The sequence below is a fragment of the Phoenix dactylifera genome, unplaced genomic scaffold (assembly GCF_009389715.1).
Source record: "Phoenix dactylifera cultivar Barhee BC4 unplaced genomic scaffold, palm_55x_up_171113_PBpolish2nd_filt_p 000883F, whole genome shotgun sequence".
Lineage (NCBI taxonomy): Eukaryota > Viridiplantae > Streptophyta > Magnoliopsida > Arecales > Arecaceae > Phoenix > Phoenix dactylifera.
This window is the reverse complement of record NW_024068246.1, coordinates 60,165-79,757: the sequence shown is the minus strand read 5'-3', so window position 1 is coordinate 79,757 and position 19,593 is coordinate 60,165. Positions and strand designations below refer to the sequence as shown.

General features: G+C 36.1%; 1 protein-coding gene and 1 non-coding gene across 3 annotated transcripts in view; one reads left to right on the top strand and one right to left on the bottom strand.

Moving 5' to 3' along the window:
• LOC103711883 (phototropin-2) overlaps positions 1 to 19,593 on the bottom strand; it is a 35,812-nt gene that overhangs the window by 7,063 nt on the left and 9,156 nt on the right. For both annotated transcript variants that reach the window (XR_001879763.3, XM_008798203.4), the window contains exons 11-19: positions 19,024 to 19,083; positions 16,231 to 16,320; positions 12,000 to 12,076; positions 10,328 to 10,412; positions 9,170 to 9,250; positions 8,185 to 8,288; positions 3,766 to 3,815; positions 2,449 to 2,555; positions 173 to 295 (exon numbers count right to left, since the gene is read on the bottom strand). Coding sequence is in view for 1 of the 2 variants with exons in the window: in XM_008798203.4 (XP_008796425.2) it covers positions 173 to 295; positions 2,449 to 2,555; positions 3,766 to 3,815; positions 8,185 to 8,288; positions 9,170 to 9,250; positions 10,328 to 10,412; positions 12,000 to 12,076; positions 16,231 to 16,320; positions 19,024 to 19,083 (777 nt within the window). In the remaining variant the exon portion in view is untranslated. The remainder of the gene's footprint in view (positions 1 to 172; positions 296 to 2,448; positions 2,556 to 3,765; positions 3,816 to 8,184; positions 8,289 to 9,169; positions 9,251 to 10,327; positions 10,413 to 11,999; positions 12,077 to 16,230; positions 16,321 to 19,023; positions 19,084 to 19,593) is intronic.
• On the top strand, positions 12,799 to 12,871 carry TRNAC-ACA. Its single transcript has one exon. It is a non-coding gene; the product is annotated as a tRNA-Cys (tRNA).

The window sequence follows — 19,593 nt, the reverse complement described above, 5'->3', positions numbered from 1 at the left end:
TGGAGTATATATAGCTAACCCCAAATTGATGTTATAGGGTTTCATGATTGTGTTTTTTAAGAATCACACTAATAAATACTCTCTTCCTCATAAATATAACTGTTAGTGTATGACAAAAAGCATAGGTATTATTAAAACAACTTAATGACCATGAGCTGATAGAAGTTCATACAGGAGCTATATACTCTTCTGTTCCAACAAATGAATTTGATTGTGTACTAGGTTCTGCAACAAAGGTTGGAGGAATCTGATCTCTGGATTTTCTTCTCTTAGACGGTGATACATGTTTTATCACCTGCAAAATATTAATTGTATGCGAAAACTTTCATTGTTAAGAAAATTAAAAACACAGATAGATGTTTGAAAAAACTCAAATAGCAGATGTTGGTAGCTCAAGTAATTGAATGTAACTACAATTTATTATATATTGATAACATCAAATTATACTGGCTCGAACTATTTAATATCAACTCCACATTTACAACTAGAAAGCCATTTCGCTCGTCACAAGTGGTGAGTGCTACCTCGTGTGTGCAGTGATGAGGGTCTTGCAGACCTGATGCATGGTGCACCCATGAGATGCACTCACCTGCACACGAACACTGGGGTGTGTGTCACGCAAACGGGGTCTGACATCACTATCTGTGCATGGGTAGCCACAGATGGTGAGCTAAACCCATTCCTTACAACTAATATAACTTGTGTAATTCTAATAAAATGAGTGCACTATAGGGAGTCCAGTAGCTAAGCAATGAAGATGCATCAAGTTGTGATGGAGCAAACGGCACGGCACCTCAAACCATGCCAAGTACAGATGTGTTGTGTGCTTAGCTGCACCCTCAAAGATATGGTAGTTGACTGCTTGTGCAATAATGGAAAGATTGTTGAATATTCTCTCATAGAGAAAGGGTAAATATATCTAAGGCCAATTGATGCCTTGAATAAATCACCTAAATTAACAGAAGTACTCAAGTGAATGGTATGAAATGATTAAACAATAGAGTGCATATTAAGCTCGTGCAGACCCAAGAAAAAAGGAATAATCATAAGACAACTGCCAATGATGCTCTCACTACTTTTTTCAAGTGGATCATCATTCTTTCTCATGTTTGTCCATGGGAAAATATTGTAGCAACCATGAATTCAAGTAGCAGCAGCTGCTTTCCGAGAAATGACAAAATATTTTCAATCTTTCATTAGACCAGTTATTTTTGCCTTAGGTCTCTCACCTATTTTGGAGTTGCAATTCTCTCCACTAACCTAGAGAAGTTGCCAGAGAACATGATGAGATAAAATGAAAAACTCAACGTTCAGTGCCTGAAATGACTCGATGAAAAAGGGAGTAGAAGTCACTAACTCAAGCTACAGTTCTTGCAACCCAATTAATAAATGATGCAACTTCCAGTAAACATACTCTCCTTACTTGCAGAAGTATTAACATGCAAATTGAAGCATCGGGGAGCCATCTTCCTGTTTGCAATTACATTAAAGGTAGAATGATGAAGTTTTTCAAAATCAAAGGTGAAATTTAGGCTGCAATTGATCCCCTCACTCTCCTCTCTACCTCACTTCCTATAATTTATTTTCACTTCACACAATAGTCCTTTTTGAGTTCAGTGAAGGGCTTGTCCCTCACGGTGGTCGTTAGTGATTGTGTCAGTTAATCATGACAGCAGGCACGCATACATACATAGAGACATGTAAAGTATTAGTAAAAGAATCAAGACTAGTATATGCACTACAATGAACACCATAAACCCCTAGAAGTCGAAATGAACACCTTATTGAAGATAGTGGCTATCATGAATCTAGAGGAAGGTACCACCTTTATTAACAATAGATCTTGCAAAATTTTGTTGAACGCACTATCTTAATTAACAATGGATCTTCCAAAATTTTCCAACAAAATTTTCAACAAAATATTCTATCTATCCATATATCTGTCATTTTGAATGAAGGAATTATTTATCTTCTATCTTTTGCCTTCCTCTGTTATACTGCTTACAGTAAAATCATTATAAAACTGATCCAAAAAGGTGATATAATAGTAAATACAGAGCCACTTTCTGAAAAAAAATGAAAAAACTACCTATCAATCTCTCTCTCATCGTGAATGAAGGATGTATTATTTTCTATCTTTTTATCTTTCTCCATTCCTCTGCTAACAATAATATCATTATAAAACTGATCCAAAAAGCTAATGTAATAGTTTTAATACAGAATCACTTTATGAAAACTATAAAATAATCATTTGAAAAATCAGTTTAGAATTTTCTTAAACAAATCATTTTAGAATGTTGCATGGCCAGAGAAAATGGTAGACCTTTTAGTCAAAAGCCATTAATAAGAAAATTATCATTTGACCGTACAAAAAATTCTTTCAAACAAAAGAAACATAAGATACATGTAAGGAACTAACTACTTTTCAAATGGAATAAGAAAAGATACCTGAGGTTTACAAGATGTCAAAAATGACAGATCAAAGTCAGTCAACACGACATGCCCGTCCTTCTGGAGTAATATATTCTCAGGCTTCAGATCGCGATATATAATTCCTACATAATAAAGATTTGAAAAATACAATTACTTTTTGTGAATCTTCTACACATTTTAACGATTTAAATTCTTCTGCAACTCATCTGCTGATGATTCAGACTACCAGGGAAAAAATTTCAGTTGTTAATCCTGGTGCTAAATTCCATTTACTGGAAACATATATATAAATGTTAATAAAAAAATAGCATATAAAGAAATCCAAGTGTTCATCCAGTAAGTTTTCTTAACTTTTGGTTGAAATGGAACCTTTATTATTGTGATGAATAGCATCATAGATATGACATGATTCTATCCTTTGTATTCAGAATGAAGAGAAAGGATAAGACTGAGCAATTGAGCATTATTATGTCAGCCCATGTTGAAGCCTTAAGTTTCAATTCACCTTGCATCCACCATAGGAGAGGCAGTTAATATATCATTCTCCAGGATTGTGAGTCCATAAAATCTGTTGTCTCTAAAAGCATGTGATTCGCAGAAGGCAATGGGATTTGTATACAAACAGATCATAAGCCATGAGTTTTGTCCCTTTAGTTTGAGGTCAACTTGGTAAATCTGTTTGTACAAAAGAACTAAGTGAAGATGGAGGTTGTGTAATTAAACTTATCCAAACAAACCTCCTTCATTTATATGGGATTGGCATAACTGATCAAGGTATGATCCACTATATTTGATGATCAGCTCTGCACTTGGTGTCAATCCTTAATGCATTAATTACCACATTCTTGTCTGAGGAAGCTTTAAACAAGAAGGTTCCTTGCAGGCTAGCACAGAACCTAGATAGCCAATTGGTGAATGGCTCATGCAATTTGCAGGGGCAGGAGATCTAGGCCTTTATCCTATAGTTGGAAAGAGTCTAAATTCTTTGGCTGCCAAGCTGATGATCGGTACAGGTCCAAACCTTTATTCTTAAATATTTGGCTGACATAAAGTTTGAATCTTTTCATAGTCCACTTCAATATTTACCTAATTAATTTACATTGGACAATCTATTAGTTTCCATTGATTTGATTTGGATTACTTGTAGAGCTCATATGTTAACAAAATTATCTGTTTGTAAGACCATCAGTCATTTTCGAACAATCAGTGTAGGACTGTTCTTGTTCTACAATGTAAACACCTTAATCGAGAAAATCCAGAAACCAAATGCAGAATAACTAGGAGAACTTAAGGTAATTCTAGTATACACTATTTATGAGTTGGCAGACATACCTAGACAATGAAGGTATTCCAGACCGACTACAACTTCTGCAGCATAGAACCTGAAAATTTGAGGATTAAAATTGAATTAGGGGAACAGCAATACCATGTATGAAGCATGCGAATACTGTTAAGAATAATTCAACTTGAAGCCTATGAGAAATGTTTTCATGAGAAAAGGGCAAGCTTCAGCTGATTAAATTACATTGATGATAAACATTTGTGAGATCAAATGGCTCATATAGAGGCTTAATTAGGTCAGGCATTTAGATTAACATGCCTATAAGACATCACAGTCGAAATAATTAACATAGGAAGGCACATATAAATAAGAAATCTGATTACTGGTTAAATGAATTGGTTTAATACTTAAAACACACGCACACACAACCAAGGTCGGCCGAACCGGACCGAACCATCCAGTTCGGCCCGTACCGAGCCGACCCGGTCAGGGATCAGGTCGGTTCGCCTATTAAAATAGGGACCATTTCCGAACCGGCTGGAATCGGACCGAACCGGCCGGAACCGGACGATTCCATTTGAACTCGGTGCAAACCGTCCAATTCTCACCGAGTCAGCCCCGTTCAGAACCGGGCCCCCTCTCCCTTTCCTCCTTTTGTTAAAAGATGTTGGAAAGGGGCCTTTCCAACATTTCTTCTCTGTAACATTTAGACTTTTAGAGGTCTCCTAGCTCCCCTTTTTCTCCAATTTGCAAAATCACACCGATTCAGCGCAATTGAAGAAGATCCAAGCCTAAATAAGGTGTGCTTCCTCTCCCCCATCTCATTCCTTCTATTTCTTTTTTTTCCAAAAAATAGCTCGAAATTTGCAAAATAAGAAGAGATAATGCCATTTTTTTTTGTTTGGGCTTGATTTTATGATGTGTTGTAGATCTATGGATGATCTACGTGACATAAAAATCTGAAGCAGATTGTGGATTCATTTTGGTTTATCCACAAATAATTTTAAGCGGCTAGCTATCCGGATTCTCTCGCAGACAGTCTCCTCGAGTGGCTGTGAGTGCAATTGGTCCACCTTTGCCCTCATTTGCAGCAAGCAGAAGAACTATTTGACATAGAAGTACCTCAACGACATTGTATATGTTCACTACAATCTTTTGAGGCTGACGTGCATTCAGAAGGAAGTGGAACTAAAGTATACAGATCCGATTCATATTGCTTTCGTTGATGATCAAGATGATCTTATGATCGGATGGCTTGTAGACTAGCAGCAGGAGCTGGAGCTTGATGAGCAAAGATCGCCTCCACGATCGGCCAGTTTTATAGCCAGCGAGGCTAGAGTCCATGTAAGGCAATGAGCGGAGAGCAATATTTCACGCATCCTTCTAGCTGATCAGCCACAACGATAGAAGTTACTGGAGAGCCAGTCACCACATAACTCCTTGTCCAAGATATCCTCTTAGAGATATAATCGAGAAATGCTTAGACGAGACCACTACGCTATCTGGTCGACTCAATCAGGAGGGCGACACATTCTTCTAACATAGTCAGGCAAAGGGGCACGAAGGATAAGCAGGTAACAAGTGACACAAAGGGTAAGCAGGCAACGAGTGGCACAAAGGATAAACAGACAGCTGTCAGCACACAAAAAAACAAAAAGCATCTGCAACGCCAATGAAGAATGTGGAGGAGCCAGTTTACATAGATTCAGAGATCAAGAGCAGCAGTTCTGGTCGTCATGGATCTGCTGGCTAGGAAGAAAATGGGAGACATGAGACCACCATTTATGAGACAACCGTAGGGTGGTCTTCGATTCATTGGTGAGTTGTAGTTTACACTTGCTACATAGGATAGGAACTGCAGTGCACGATCTAGTAGAGCCCGCGAGGATACGATTGCATATAGGAGGAGGACACGATGCAACTGTAGATAACTTCGCATGTGGAGTAGAATCCATAGACGTATCAGGTTCCAAGTTATATACTGGATCCTATTATCCGCAGCCATATGCAGCTTATGACTCATACGGATACGAATATGGATATGATGCATCTGAAGTATCTTCCGGTGGCTACTATCCTACGCAACTTAGAGCATTTTACGGATCGGATTTTGTTGCCGGCTTATTCAGATGAGCTCTTTCACAGCCATTTTATCAACCAAAGGATACTTTTCAGAATCAGAGCTTTACTGAGAGATCCAAGAGTAAACCCAGAGTGCGTTCCTTATAGGATGAACATATAAGACTACAACGCCACTTGATTAGAGGGATGGGCCGATCTGCCTCCTGACTATACTAATGATCCAGATATTTATAAGAGCATCACCACTCGACGAGATTTTAGATATCGGTATATATGTTATACTTTAAATATATGTAATTGATTGTATTATTTTATTTTTTTACCTCACTAGTTGATTTTAAAATATTTCATGTTGGTTCTTGTAGCATGCAATATCTTACTAATTATTTTATATTTTGTATTACTTTAAAACAATAAAATGCATCATTTAGGTTAAACCAGGATCATGGAAACATCAAAAAAACATCAAATTAGACTTAAAAACATTGAAAAAGATTGATTACCAATTAATTAAACTTAAAAAACTCAAAAAAAGGGTGTGCAAGCATATCGTGTGTCAGTACGGTACCGAATCGGTACTGTATCAACCCGTCCGCCAACCGGTACTAAGGCTGCAAATGGGTCGGGTCGACCCGTGACCCGACCCGACCCGCGTAGACCCGACCCGATCCGAATTTTAGGACCCGCGGGTCCGGGTCGGGTTCTAAAATTGGACCCGAATCATTTTCTGGGTCGGGTCTGGGTTTACCAAACGGACCCGACCCGACCCGAATGGACCCGAAGAGAGAGAGAGAGAGGGGAAAAGCAAAAGAAAGTCTTTTCTTTTTCTTTTTCTTTTTTTTTTTTTTTTTGGCGTGGGTTGTGGTACTGTTGGTCAATGTGGGAGGATAGCAAGTTAGCAACAAGCATAGGTTCACAGAATCCAAAGGAACGTCGGCCCGTCAGGATTCTCTCTCGATCTATTACACTGTTGAGACCTCTGGTGTCTTGGTAGCTGCCTTTTTTTTTTTTTTTTCTTCTGTTTTTTGGTTTTTGTTTCTTTTAACTTTTGAAGGGAGAAAGTGAGGGAACACTGCAATGGGTCATGTGCCAGTTTTCTGTAATGGAGTTGGATTTTGGAAGAAGGTCTGGGATTTTTTTTGTCCTCGTGAGAGGGGAGCTGGGAGACACCGAGTTCCGTCCAATCAGTCATATAGATAAAAAATAATGTGATATGAAATTTGGCTTGTAGACCGACTTAGTTAGCAAGTCATGGGTCATCTGTTCTGACTGGAGCTCAATTGCAAAGTCTTTCAAGTCATGGGTCACCCAGCACCTCATAATTATGATATGACCAAATTAGATTTGCCCAAATTTTTTTCCAAAAGCACAAAAAAATTGGACCCGATCGGACCCGGACCCGACCCGAATCAGACCCGGACCCGACCCGAACCCGACTCGGACCCGACCCGACCCAACCCGATCTTCAACCGGGTCGGGTCCGGGTCCAAAATTGGGACCCGAACAAAAAACCGGGTCGGATCGGGGTCACCTAGGACCCGACCCGACCCGACCCATTTGCACCCCTAACCGGTACGGATCCCAGTACCGGTTCGGCGGACTTTGCGCACAGCAATGTATTGTATGATTTGAGCCCAAAACTTACTAATGCAAACTGCATGGACTATCTAATTGAGAAATCACATGATTAATTATGATATATAACATTTTTCTTTTTGTCAAAATGATATGATGCTGAAAATGCTCAAAAACCAAAAATCAATTGTTTTCTTTGGAGATTTATTACCTATACATCGAGTGGACACAATGGAAGGTACCAGCAGAGCTAGGTTGCTGACATGCATGATGGGCCATATAAATTAAAAATATCCTTTGATAGCTATTATCTACACATCTTAAAACATATATGTACCAAAGTTCAGAATGTTCTGATACTTCCAAAGCTTAATCAAATGAAGCCATTGTTAACATTTAAAAGTTAAAACTATTTCTATGTCCACTTAATGCGTGGGTGATATATCTCCCCTTTTTTCTAGTCTTTTATATGTTGAGTTATTGTAGACAAGGTTTGCCGTACCAATACAGGACCCCGTACCGGTGCTACACTAGCATAGTGTCAGTACGGTATGGTATGGATTTTTTTTTGCGTACTGAGGGTCGGTACGCCACCCATACCGGTACCAACACTACAGTTCTTGAATAAGGTGAATATTGTCTATTTTCCATAAATCCTATCAATAGGTTTGTATCTCAACTTATATAAATATGTGAGTGTCACTCTGAGCAGCAACAAGCATGCCAACTAGAAAATTTGTAATTGATGGTATGGTAATAGTTTTAGTTAAGCTATCAAATAGAATGAAAGCTATACACTATTTTGTTTGTACCTTGCAGTTTCTTCCTTGAAATTTTTCATAGGTTGCCTGTCAAGCAATGCAAATAGCTCTCCTCCAGAGCAAAAGTCTGTTATTAAACAAACATGTGTTGGTGTCTGTGGAGAAGACAAAACAGTAAATTGTATTTGATGAGATAAAATACACATCGCAAAATGATGTAAAGCAACTTAAAACTAGAATATATCATGATGAATACCATGGAGTTTGAAAGTTAGAGATAAAAGTAACTGTTTCGATTGATTACAAGCAGAAAATTTCAGAAATTGTTAAAAATAGTTGTAGTTGTCTGCCCGGACATATAATTATGCAAGTAAAATCAAAGTGCCCTAGCCAACAACATCTTGCATTTGTTAGAACCAATCTCAAGATCTTCTCATAATTATATTTCCATTTTGAGCATACTTGAAAGTTTGGATATTTGATGTTAACATTAATGTGAAAGGATTTTTGCTAAATGAAGGAATTCATATAGCCCTGTATCTCCAATTTGACATAATAGCACATGACTCATGAATAAATTAATGAACTAATGCCTAATTCATGCTGGTATTATATAATAAAGACTTAACTAACAACAACTTTGTTATAACAACACCACCATGTGAAAAAAAAAAAGTTTCGGAGAGCAGTTTTTATGAGAAACCTAGCGAATTAATGAACTAATGCCTAATTCATGCTTCTTTTAATGAAACTTGGTTGGATAACCTGGCCCATGCAAGGGAACGCTGACACCAGAAAAGGATGAAAGTGAGAAATATAAGAGTATATAGAAATTATTAATGAAATTGGGTGTAAATACTCTTTTTTGCATATAATAAGAATTTTTGCATAGGTTGAACTTTGATTGTTGTATTATATCTGTCTTTTCAGCATTCTGCATATCCAATGTTTCATAAAGCATAACATTTGCCACATTTATTTTGGTGCATTGCAAGCTAAGTTAGTTTAGTGAATAAATATGTTTTAAGTAGTAAACCTGAAAGGAAGTGTACAGTGTCGGAAGAAAGGGATGATCCAATAACGAATAAATTTCCCTCTCTATGCATGCTCGATGAACCTGCATAGTGCACGAAGACAGTAAACCTTCTTTCGATGGAAACAAATAATATCTAACAATTGCTTCATGTGTACATATTTAACAACATTATATGTAAATTGAGATTGGAAACTCATCACAAGCAAGATTATAGCACATTACTTCTCTTTTTTCTTTCTGATAACTGGCACCTTCTGATTAGATTTGAGGAATTGCACCACATATTTCCTTTGTTGGCATAGTTGTTACCCCCTAAAATCTCTCTGAGTTCTGTGCACATCTTATTGGATGGTTTTGAAAATGGTAATATTATGTAGCAAAGTCACACACAACTGTAGGTGGTCTTGCACAGTGGTTTCCCACAATCTTCAAACCAGGTTTCAAGTGCTGGCCATGCTGAGCCAGAACCAGCACCTGGAATGGATTGGATTAGCATATATTTAACTATTGTTTTTTAAAAAGGGTTGTAACATCCTCATCAGCTTGGAATTTGTTTTTCTGGGTTATCAAGAACGTGAACAGACTATAATTTTATCGTATAAGCTATTAGCTATCATAGTTGTTCTTAATTAGAATCAATAATATTAGGTAAAATCAGTAAGTTCTTACTGCAAATTTTGAACTTTTTTATTGATTTCTTTTAATTTGATAATATGCTAATTCCTGTTAATTTGTGGATCAAATTTTTTATTTTTAAATAGATAATTGCTTGAGTTTCCATTAGATTCCTCAACAACAGTTTGACCCAAATTGATATATAAAAGAGTTAAATATCTGTTTATATGTTCAAAACAAGTCCACTACTGACTAGAAAGAAATAAAAAATAGCCTAAATACAAAAGAATATACTTCCCTAGCGTATCTAAGTATGCCTTTAGCATATTTGTCAATAGTGTCATGTAACTTTTTGTGATCTACATGATGAGTCAGCGCACTAAGGCATGGGGTGTGGACTCTGTGGTTGTTGATCGATATGAGAACAATATACAGTACGTGCTCATGTCCTTCATCAATTTGTGACTTCACTAACAAGTTTTATTCAGAGAAGCAAGATAATCATTATTGCAAAACAATCAATACATATCCTTATAACAAGACCTTGTTGCGGTTTAACATTACTGATTTGTCCATTGCCTTCATAGCAAATAATTCACCGGTACCTTGCAGTTCCACCATATGTACACTGCAATAAACAGCCAACAGACCTATCAATTTAGTGGAAGAACTAAACTTTTTCAAATTTGAAGAGTGGTAATTCTTGTATGTAATATTCCACGAACTATTGATATACATGACTACACCGTATGATACAAGTAATTAATATTTCAGATATAGAAGAAAGAATTACTTATAGTTAAAACATCGTTTTGCTAATATTATGCATGGATATAATTGCTGGATTTTCAATTGCCAATTTTAACAAAGAATATTTAATTTAATGCTACCACTACACCTATTGAAGTTTTAAGTCTATTCTATCCCAATGGAACATCCTAGCATCTATGCATACTACTATCAAACTAAGCAGCATTCTGACAATGCATATAGACTATCATTGGTTATTTGCAGCTTACAAGTAACAGGTTCAACGATACAAGAAAAGACAATACAAACAATTTACGAGTCATATCTCTAGGAAAATTTGAACTATTGCAATGATAATGACAACTCAAATTTCACTTTTAAATGGTCATCAGCTCAGCAAGCTAATGGCATGTAGCAAAGCAAGCACAGACTGAACACCTAAGAGAAGATAAAAATGTTTCTTTTAATAATTTTTATACTAAAATGAGTAGAAATGAATATTTGATCTCTTGGTGTACAAAGTATATAAGATCCATGCCTATGACTGGATCCAAATGAAAAGGCAAACTAGATCCACACAAGGTCAACACATGATCTACTTAGCAGGTATCTTTATTAATGTCCTACTGCAAATCAGACATTATAGAATTTATTGCTGTACTAGTCACATAAATAAAATTGATCAAGTTGATTGAAGTGTTCAAGAAATTCTCCAGAGCAAAATAGAAAGTGGAGACAGTTGAAAGGGATTGAGAGCATCTGATGTTATGCCCGTCATAAAGACTTGTTGGCAGGGACTCAGTCTCAACAATAGGTGCTCTGGGGTTCAAGAGGTTCCCACTTTCCCTAATCTCTTCACGTAGGACACCAATTATGATACGAAATCTTGCTACAACGAAACAGAATGGGCTCTTAAATAACTTATTAACTATCTACTTCAAGTACTCTTAAATAACTTATTAACTATCTACTTCAAGTACTGCATACTAAACACAGCTTCTACCATCATACTAACGAAAGCATGACAGATTATCTACAATAAGATGAGATAATGTGCTTCTAAGATGAAGAGAATATAATTATTAAGCATTCACATATGACCCAGATGACTCAGGTTTTGTCCTTAGAGATAAAAAAAATAGAATCATAAAAGTCTAGTTCTTCAATCATGTCATCACAGTGATAGGTTTAACAATTTCAAACGAGATTTTTTATGAACAGGGTGTTTGCAACAACCAGATATTACTACAACATTAGGTATTGACATAAGAAAGGGATAGAAAATGACGTGCAAGTTTGTAAAGTTACCTACACATGAGAGGAACTGAATTCTTCTTAAGAAAAAAATAGGTTACATATAAGTTACAAGAAACTGTTGCAAAGAACTAAGATAATTGGAAATATGTCTATAAAGTACTTATACAACATCCAAATAACATAGATGTTTGACATTGATTAACAATACCTGCCAGTATCCCCACAACCCAAGGGTCTTATAGGCTTGAAATGTCTCAAACCAATCTGTTCACCTTTCCCAGTGATCTGTGAATACAAAGAAGAGTACAAGTACTTATGTATTTAAAGCTGAAGCTGAGGTTGGAGAATGAAGCTATGTTCTTGTTAATGTAACAAAAGAACAAGTAGATATAGTCATCATAATGAAATTCATAAAATGCATTTTTTGCAGCATATGTAAGAGGAACCTTGGTATGGTGTACAATATTTTGAAGGTAATATAATAATGTTACATCTTCCACCTTCCCTCCCAAGCTTCCAAAAGTGAAAAATGTAAAAGTGGTCATGATGGATAAATCAAGGTCAACAAGAATTTGCTGAATGGAAATGGTAAAATGATAGCCATCAAGTTTTATGAATTATCAATATGTTCGTAGTAACACAAATGCACAATTTCCCCTGTTTATATTCTGATAATATTGGGCTCTAATTTTCTCTCTCACAGACCCACCCACTCACTCGTGGCAATGTCCATTTGCACACCGCTGGCATAATTTGCTTGTGGTGTGCATGCCAGTTCCATGCTGCACATTACTACTAGTTGATGTGTTGATATTGACAGTAAGCTCACCTTGCTTCTAACAGATTCACTCATTATACTGCCCTATCAGCCTTCTTGGGTGACAATTATCTATCACTTATGTTAGCATCCTACAGAAATCTCTCAGCTTATATTAAACTCCAGTCATTGTGAGAGCTATACAATTCTTATCTAGCCAAAATGCTCATAACATGGCTACTATTCTAAGGACTCCATGGCCCAGTGGAGAAGGCACTGGTCTACAGAACCAGAGATTCTGGGTTCCATCCCCAGTGGTGTCATTGCATTGTTTTATCTTCTAAAAGAAAAGGCTACCATGCTATCTCTGCTCTATTCCCCACTTTTGTGCCATCTTCTATGGATACATAGTTCATCTCATGGTTGATGCGTCTGTCTCATTGCAAATTCTTGGTGTATAATCAGTCATGATTTTCTAATAGTTGATATATTAATCCAATAGTGTGCTTGTAGCACCCATCTCAGCTATGAGGAACTGGGCCTAGTTCACTTGACTAGTCCAGATGTAAGAGTTGGAGTAGGGGACGGAAAAAAAGAGGAGAAAGCCTTGTTCGACTTGGAGTAGGAGACCGGAAAAAAAAGGGATAGAGCCCTATTCAATTTGAAGTAGGAGACTGACTCCTCCTCTATCCCAATTTCCTACAGGAGCCATGAAACCTAGCCTTCAACAGCTATTTAAAGACCCTCACACCCCCTTTCACCTCACCGCCGACAAGTTTTGCCGATCACTACTGCTAGACCATCGTTGGTTCCTTCTTCTTCTCCTCTTGACTTCCAACGATCTTAGATTTTGAGAGAAATTTTCAAAATTATTTGGACTTGTAGTTTGGTTTCGCTTATATGGTAAGTAATGTAACTCTTTTTTAGATTTATTGACAAATTATAAATATTTTTTTAATTGAATTATTCTTGATTTATGAACTTGATGCATAGTATTTTATTATTATATATCCCTCTTTCTAGAATATTCTATGATTCTTAATTGAACATATTGATTTCGGTATATATTATGTTCGATTGATTTCGATGTCGTATAATTTTATCTTAGAATTTGAAACAATAAATATGCTTTGAGAAAACGAGTTTTGCTTCGAAACGAATGTAGACTTGCAGCTAGACTATGTATCGACAGCCCACCAGTGGTAGTTATTTGCTGGTATATCGACATCCTATTAGTGAGAGTTATACGTTGGCATATCGACATCCTGCCAGCGGGGGTTATACGTTGGCATATTGACATACTGCCAGTGAAAGTTATATGTTGGCATATCGATACCCTGCCAGTGGGGGTTATACGTTGGCACTTTAATGAGCTCATATTCTGACCCAACCATAGGATATATATATGGTCATAGTTCATAGTTGTCGAGATAAACTTGATTGTTTTGAAAGGAATTAATTTATGAACAAAATTTGAATTTTGAAATGACTGGATAGTGTTGAGATTTGGTTTTGAATTGATATACTTTGCATGCTTAATTTTAGCATAATATTATTATTGTATTGCTTGATTTATCTAGCTAAAGTGTTCATTGCTTTTTAGGCTGTCTAGCTCATTATTCCATATCTTACTGTTTTTACAAATTATGAGAACTAAGATGGCACGGGGTTATGATTGAGAGAGTGGCTAGAGGCAAAATTTGATATCTTAAATTTAAATCAGAATTTGATGAGAGTTTGATGTAAGATCTTTTGAGTATTGTGGTTGGTTCTAGTTATTTAAATTAAATATAAACATTAGTTATTTTAAATTTATTCTATTGTTTGCTTTGTAATATCGTGGTGAGATGCCTTGCATGCTTGTAGGAAGAGTTTTCTATGAGTATGTGGCGGTTGCCACGACCCTTGGCTCATGATCTCGGGCCAGGGGCGTAACAGTGCTATAGCATCCATACAACATATGCATGCTTATTGTGTTATTCTTAATGCATTTTTGTATTGTTTGAATGAATTGTACATGAATTATAACATTTGTAATTACCAGTAATCCTAGTGTAGTATCTTGCTTAAAGGTTGTAAGTCTTACAGCATAAAACAATTTCGTGTTCTAACAAGATCATGCATCAGCTCCTATATTTCCTTTTTCAAGTTTCAAAGAGAAACGGAATGAATATTGCACGACTACTCCATTGAATGCTATAGTCTTCGAAATAATTAATACTTTATGAAAAATTATGGTGCCAACGGGATCACCCTCCTTATAACTAAAGTCCTAAGGGCAACATTGATATCAAAAGCTGAATGTCTCTGCATGCTTTGCTGTAGATTGATTATCAATATCATGGTGACCCATACATCACTATCTAATATATATTAGAAATCCTTAAGGTAGAAGAGAGAGCTTACTGTAGAGCATGTCAAGATTATGGTACAATAAAATCTCTACTGATGGTTTAGGGATATGATGGATGAGCTGCCTTTGGAAATATAGTTTCATGTTAGAAAAGAATTCTTAAGACCCTTTTGTGTCCTTTTTTGTTTAGAAAAATACTAGAGGTATCTCAACAGGGACAGACATGTGCCCAAGCTTGCTTAGCAATACAAAAGTCTCATTTGGAAACTTATTGATATTTGAGAAAATTCATGAAAGAGGTTTAAAGTACAGGTACTGGTAACATTACCAGTATGATACACTACCATATCTACATATGTTGTGGCTGTTGCTGAGGGTACAGCAGAATTAAGATGTTGCACCAACATAGGTACAGTATGATAAGAGCTCTACTGGCACCAATACTTTGCCGGTATGCTACAGCCAGTATGCAGCAGTATTTCAATCCATGCATGAAAGTCTATCTTCTCAAGTTTTTGAAAAAGTTTCTATTAGGTTTATTTGGGAAGATGTAACACAGTCGCCTTTACGGATGACTTTTTCTAGCTCATCGTGGTTTCTCAAAATGTTCTGTTTTCTTTTTAAAAAAAGCTTTTTTCCTCATGTATCATTTTGATTTTTTTATACTAGATTCTATTAAAAGAAAAATAAATTTTGAAAATATCGCAAGTAGAGACAGGTAAAATATATGGAAGGTTAGCAATGGCATATAGTTTAATTTTGAGATCATCTTTCAACAGCACTTATTAGTATATATATTCTCATATCAAACTCTGGTCTTTGTGTTGCTAATTCACTTTATTTAATTTTTATTGTCGAGGTTTAATATAACAAGCATGTACATTCATGCATCAATAAAAATAGAATGGCCCAACTATATCTGTTGATATCATTACCAATATTTTGCATACACCTCATACTCACATATATGTTTCAGGTTATTGTTAGTATTTGCATAAAGCAAGTGGGTTCAATTCTCGATAAGACCTGCTAAGCTTGAACTGAGTTTTATATATATATACTTTCTGCCAATCAAAACTAAGTGATGAGGTGAGGGAATGAGGAAAAATCTCAAATGGCATGTAGAGGCATTTATATTATTTGATAAACTGGCTAATCAGTTAGGGGAAAAGCACAGACCATTCAGTATTTCAGGATGGCTTCAAAGAGTATATCTTCAAGTATTATGTTAGAGATGCAATGAAAAGCAGACTATCATGGTATCTGTCTATGACAAATCCAATGTGGCTGCATTAATAAATGATTAAACATAAGTTACATATGACACACCTTCTCTATAGCTATCCACGAAGAGTTATTCCTTTTGTGGGGCTTTGGAAAGACAGGTCGGGAATGGATTGCCCACAAATCATCTGGACTCTGAAAACAATAATTCAATATTCGGGTCATTAACTCGTACATCTTTAAGTTGAAAACAAAATCTTCAAATGCCAAGCACATATCTGGTTTAGTGTAGTTGGGCAATATAAAAGATTAAATAGAGCAACTAGCAATGATAGTATGCACTAATCTTAAAGATAGTAAAATAGAATATGCTTTCTTCAGTATCTCGTAGATCCCATGTTCAATGAAAGCATAAATCTGATTAGCAAGGTGAGCCAAAACTGTTTTGGTACTGCCTAGATTCAGCAGTTTTGGCCAGAAATAATCAGTTCTGCCATTCTGGTCTTGGTGGGTTTGACATTTCTTTGGCAGACAGCAGTTTCTTTAAAGTTACTAAGCTCGATTGGAACCATAGGGTTCTCCTACATTTCTTCAACTGAGTTTGCAAATGATCAATGGTCTTCTTTTGAACATCCAAGAAGCCAAAATCATCACTTTTTTTTAGGTTCTGTTTGATGCCTCCCAGGTTCTGCCACCATTGGGAGGTTTACATAGTTCTTCCATACCTAGAGGTATAGCAGTGCATTCTTCCACACCTAGAGTGATAGCAGTGCATTCATTTTATTCGTGTAAAAGTGATTCTTCCCTCCACTAGCAACCATTACATTCACTATTCCAAGTTTGGTTCTCCCCGATTCCTTCCTATCTTGTTTCTGATTATTAAAGAGTGATATATTTGGCATGTTTAATATAACACTTCCTCTGGCAATTTTTGGGCATCATATTGGTTTTATCATTTCTAATACATACATATTGATTTTCAGTCAAATCCCTTGATAATGACAAGATCTCTGTATGTAGTTCCTTTTCTGTTCCTAAATCACTTATAGAAACCTCATTTGAGTTCTCTTCAGCTTCCTTGATGATCATTGACGTAGTTTCTTTGCATAGTGCAACCTTATGAATGTTGCTTGTGGTTCTTTCTATCATTCCTTAGTCAAGTTAGCTTGTAGCCCTTGTTCCCTGATTATTGCATGATGACCTCTTCCTATCATATTGGTTCGACAAACCCGGAGACCCATTTATTTGTCCTTGAATATCTGGCTGTTAAACTACTCATGAGAACTAGTTACCTTTTAGGATCTATGAGCTGTCTACAATAGCCGATTAGTATTAGCTTTTCATGACTGCCAGTGAGTTGCATAAGTTCATGCCTAGGTAACTACATATCCAACACTTCATGAGCCATCTGCATCTTCTGTTTTTGAGGCAAAGGAGGAGACTAGTTCCACCTGCCTCATTCAGAAAATGAAGAAGAAAGAAGTCCTAAGCAAGGTGCTTAGGAGCAAAGAGAAAAGAAACAATATTATAAAAGAGAGTATAGAGAAACTTGAGCAGTTGATGGATGAAACCATGACCTGCTGAGGCTGAAGAGTAAGACTGAGTTCAAATGGTCAGTTGCTTCGATAAAACATAACTGCCTTGTCTCAAGTCTATCATTTCTAAATTGGCAGCCAAGGAAATCCACCTTCATAGTTTTACATTTCATTGCTCCTCCAACATATGGCTATTATGCATGCTTTTTTCCCCAAATACCTAATTAGGCCTTTTATCTGATTGATGTTTTCAACTCCACCTGATTAACTCACAAAGTGCATGGAATACCATGCTTATAATAGGTCACTATCTATGTAATACCATCTGGCATCTCAGGTTAGAAAAGGGAGATAACTTCAGCTTCAAAAGTTTTTAATTGGGTTTCATTTTAAGGACCATTTTAGCCTTCATGGTCCATAGATGTCATATTTTATCCATAGCAAGCATGATTGTGAAGCTTTCCTTACATAAAGAAAAAAAGATATAATAGTACATATTCTTCTAAACCTTAATCTATGATAGTCCTACACAGAGTGACACCATGATCAACTTAAATTCTCAGTCCAAGAACCAAGCCTTGACCCAACTATTTGGTTTTGGCTTTATGAATCCTTATTCATTAGTTCTTTCTATTGAGGATAACTCTAGTGTTACTGCAGACTTTTCCAAATTATTACTCACAGCTTCCATCCACGTTAGCTTAGGTATACCGTTCCTTTAGGTTTCTAAATATTTCACACTCTTTATAGTAATGCCATTCACTTTCCTTCTGGAATTTTCAAGCTTTTGTCCTTGCTGATTGCAGAAATAGCTAGGCAGGTTATATTAGACATACACCTTCCATCACTACTGATAGCAGGAAATACTAGCAAAAACTCTCAGACATCACCAAGAAATCTGGAGCTAACTTGATGTTGTGCATTACATATAGAACTGGGGAACCTATATTTGTCACTTAATTGTAGACTGAATACTCTATATTTTCCTGCAAACAGCCAATTGACAAGTTCAGCTTGCTCCTGATATAAACATAATAATCTTTTGTTAAGTTGTACCCAGTGAAAAGAACACCTTTCAGAAGATGGTCCAGAAAACTGAGACCATCATAGCTGCAAGCTTATATCTGGTGTTCAGTTTTGAATAACATAGTTATTCATCACCTTTTATAGCATTTTGATATTAGAGCAATTCCAAAGACGTGGCTGTGTGCTTTCAAATGGTTTGCTTTTCTTCTAGATATGAACATAGTTTTTATTACTTGAACAGCATAAGATTTAACAATTAATAAGTCATTTTCCTTATCATTGCTTGTTTCAGTTCTCAGTCTATCCAAATAGAAAAACAATTAAAAATGTACCTTACCGAGTTGGCATCAGGAAGCTCCCTGACAGCTTCATTGACATTCTCTGCTGTAGCTTTAACCTGGGTAAGCAGTTACAAGGTGGATTACATGGTAAAACATTATACCATTTTTTACAGCACTGAAGCAGTAAATCTGAGAAAATAGTTGTTTGGTGAAAACAAAAATTTGTTTAAGAGCATGAAAGTCAAAACTCATTGTTTTCCATGTCATATGAACGTCAGACGACTGAATAGTAACTAAATGTTTTTTATATGATAGAAATTTAAGAAAAATTGGTTGATAAGCATAATACAATGCATTAGCATCTAGTATTAACCAGTTTTATATTACTTACATACAATAGTTGAGATCTGTACAAATGAGTGGTACAAAATTAATGAGTCTAGTCTCATAAATAGGAGTTATACAGTCGAAATATAAAGAATAAAGAATTTTCCTTCAACTTGGTATGTTTTCTCCTCAAATGCCTGAACTCAACCAACTGAAGCACATTCAAGAATAATTTTTGGTCCGACTAATCCTATGAAAGGTTTACATTTTCTCATGGTCTAAACATGTAGCACCCACTT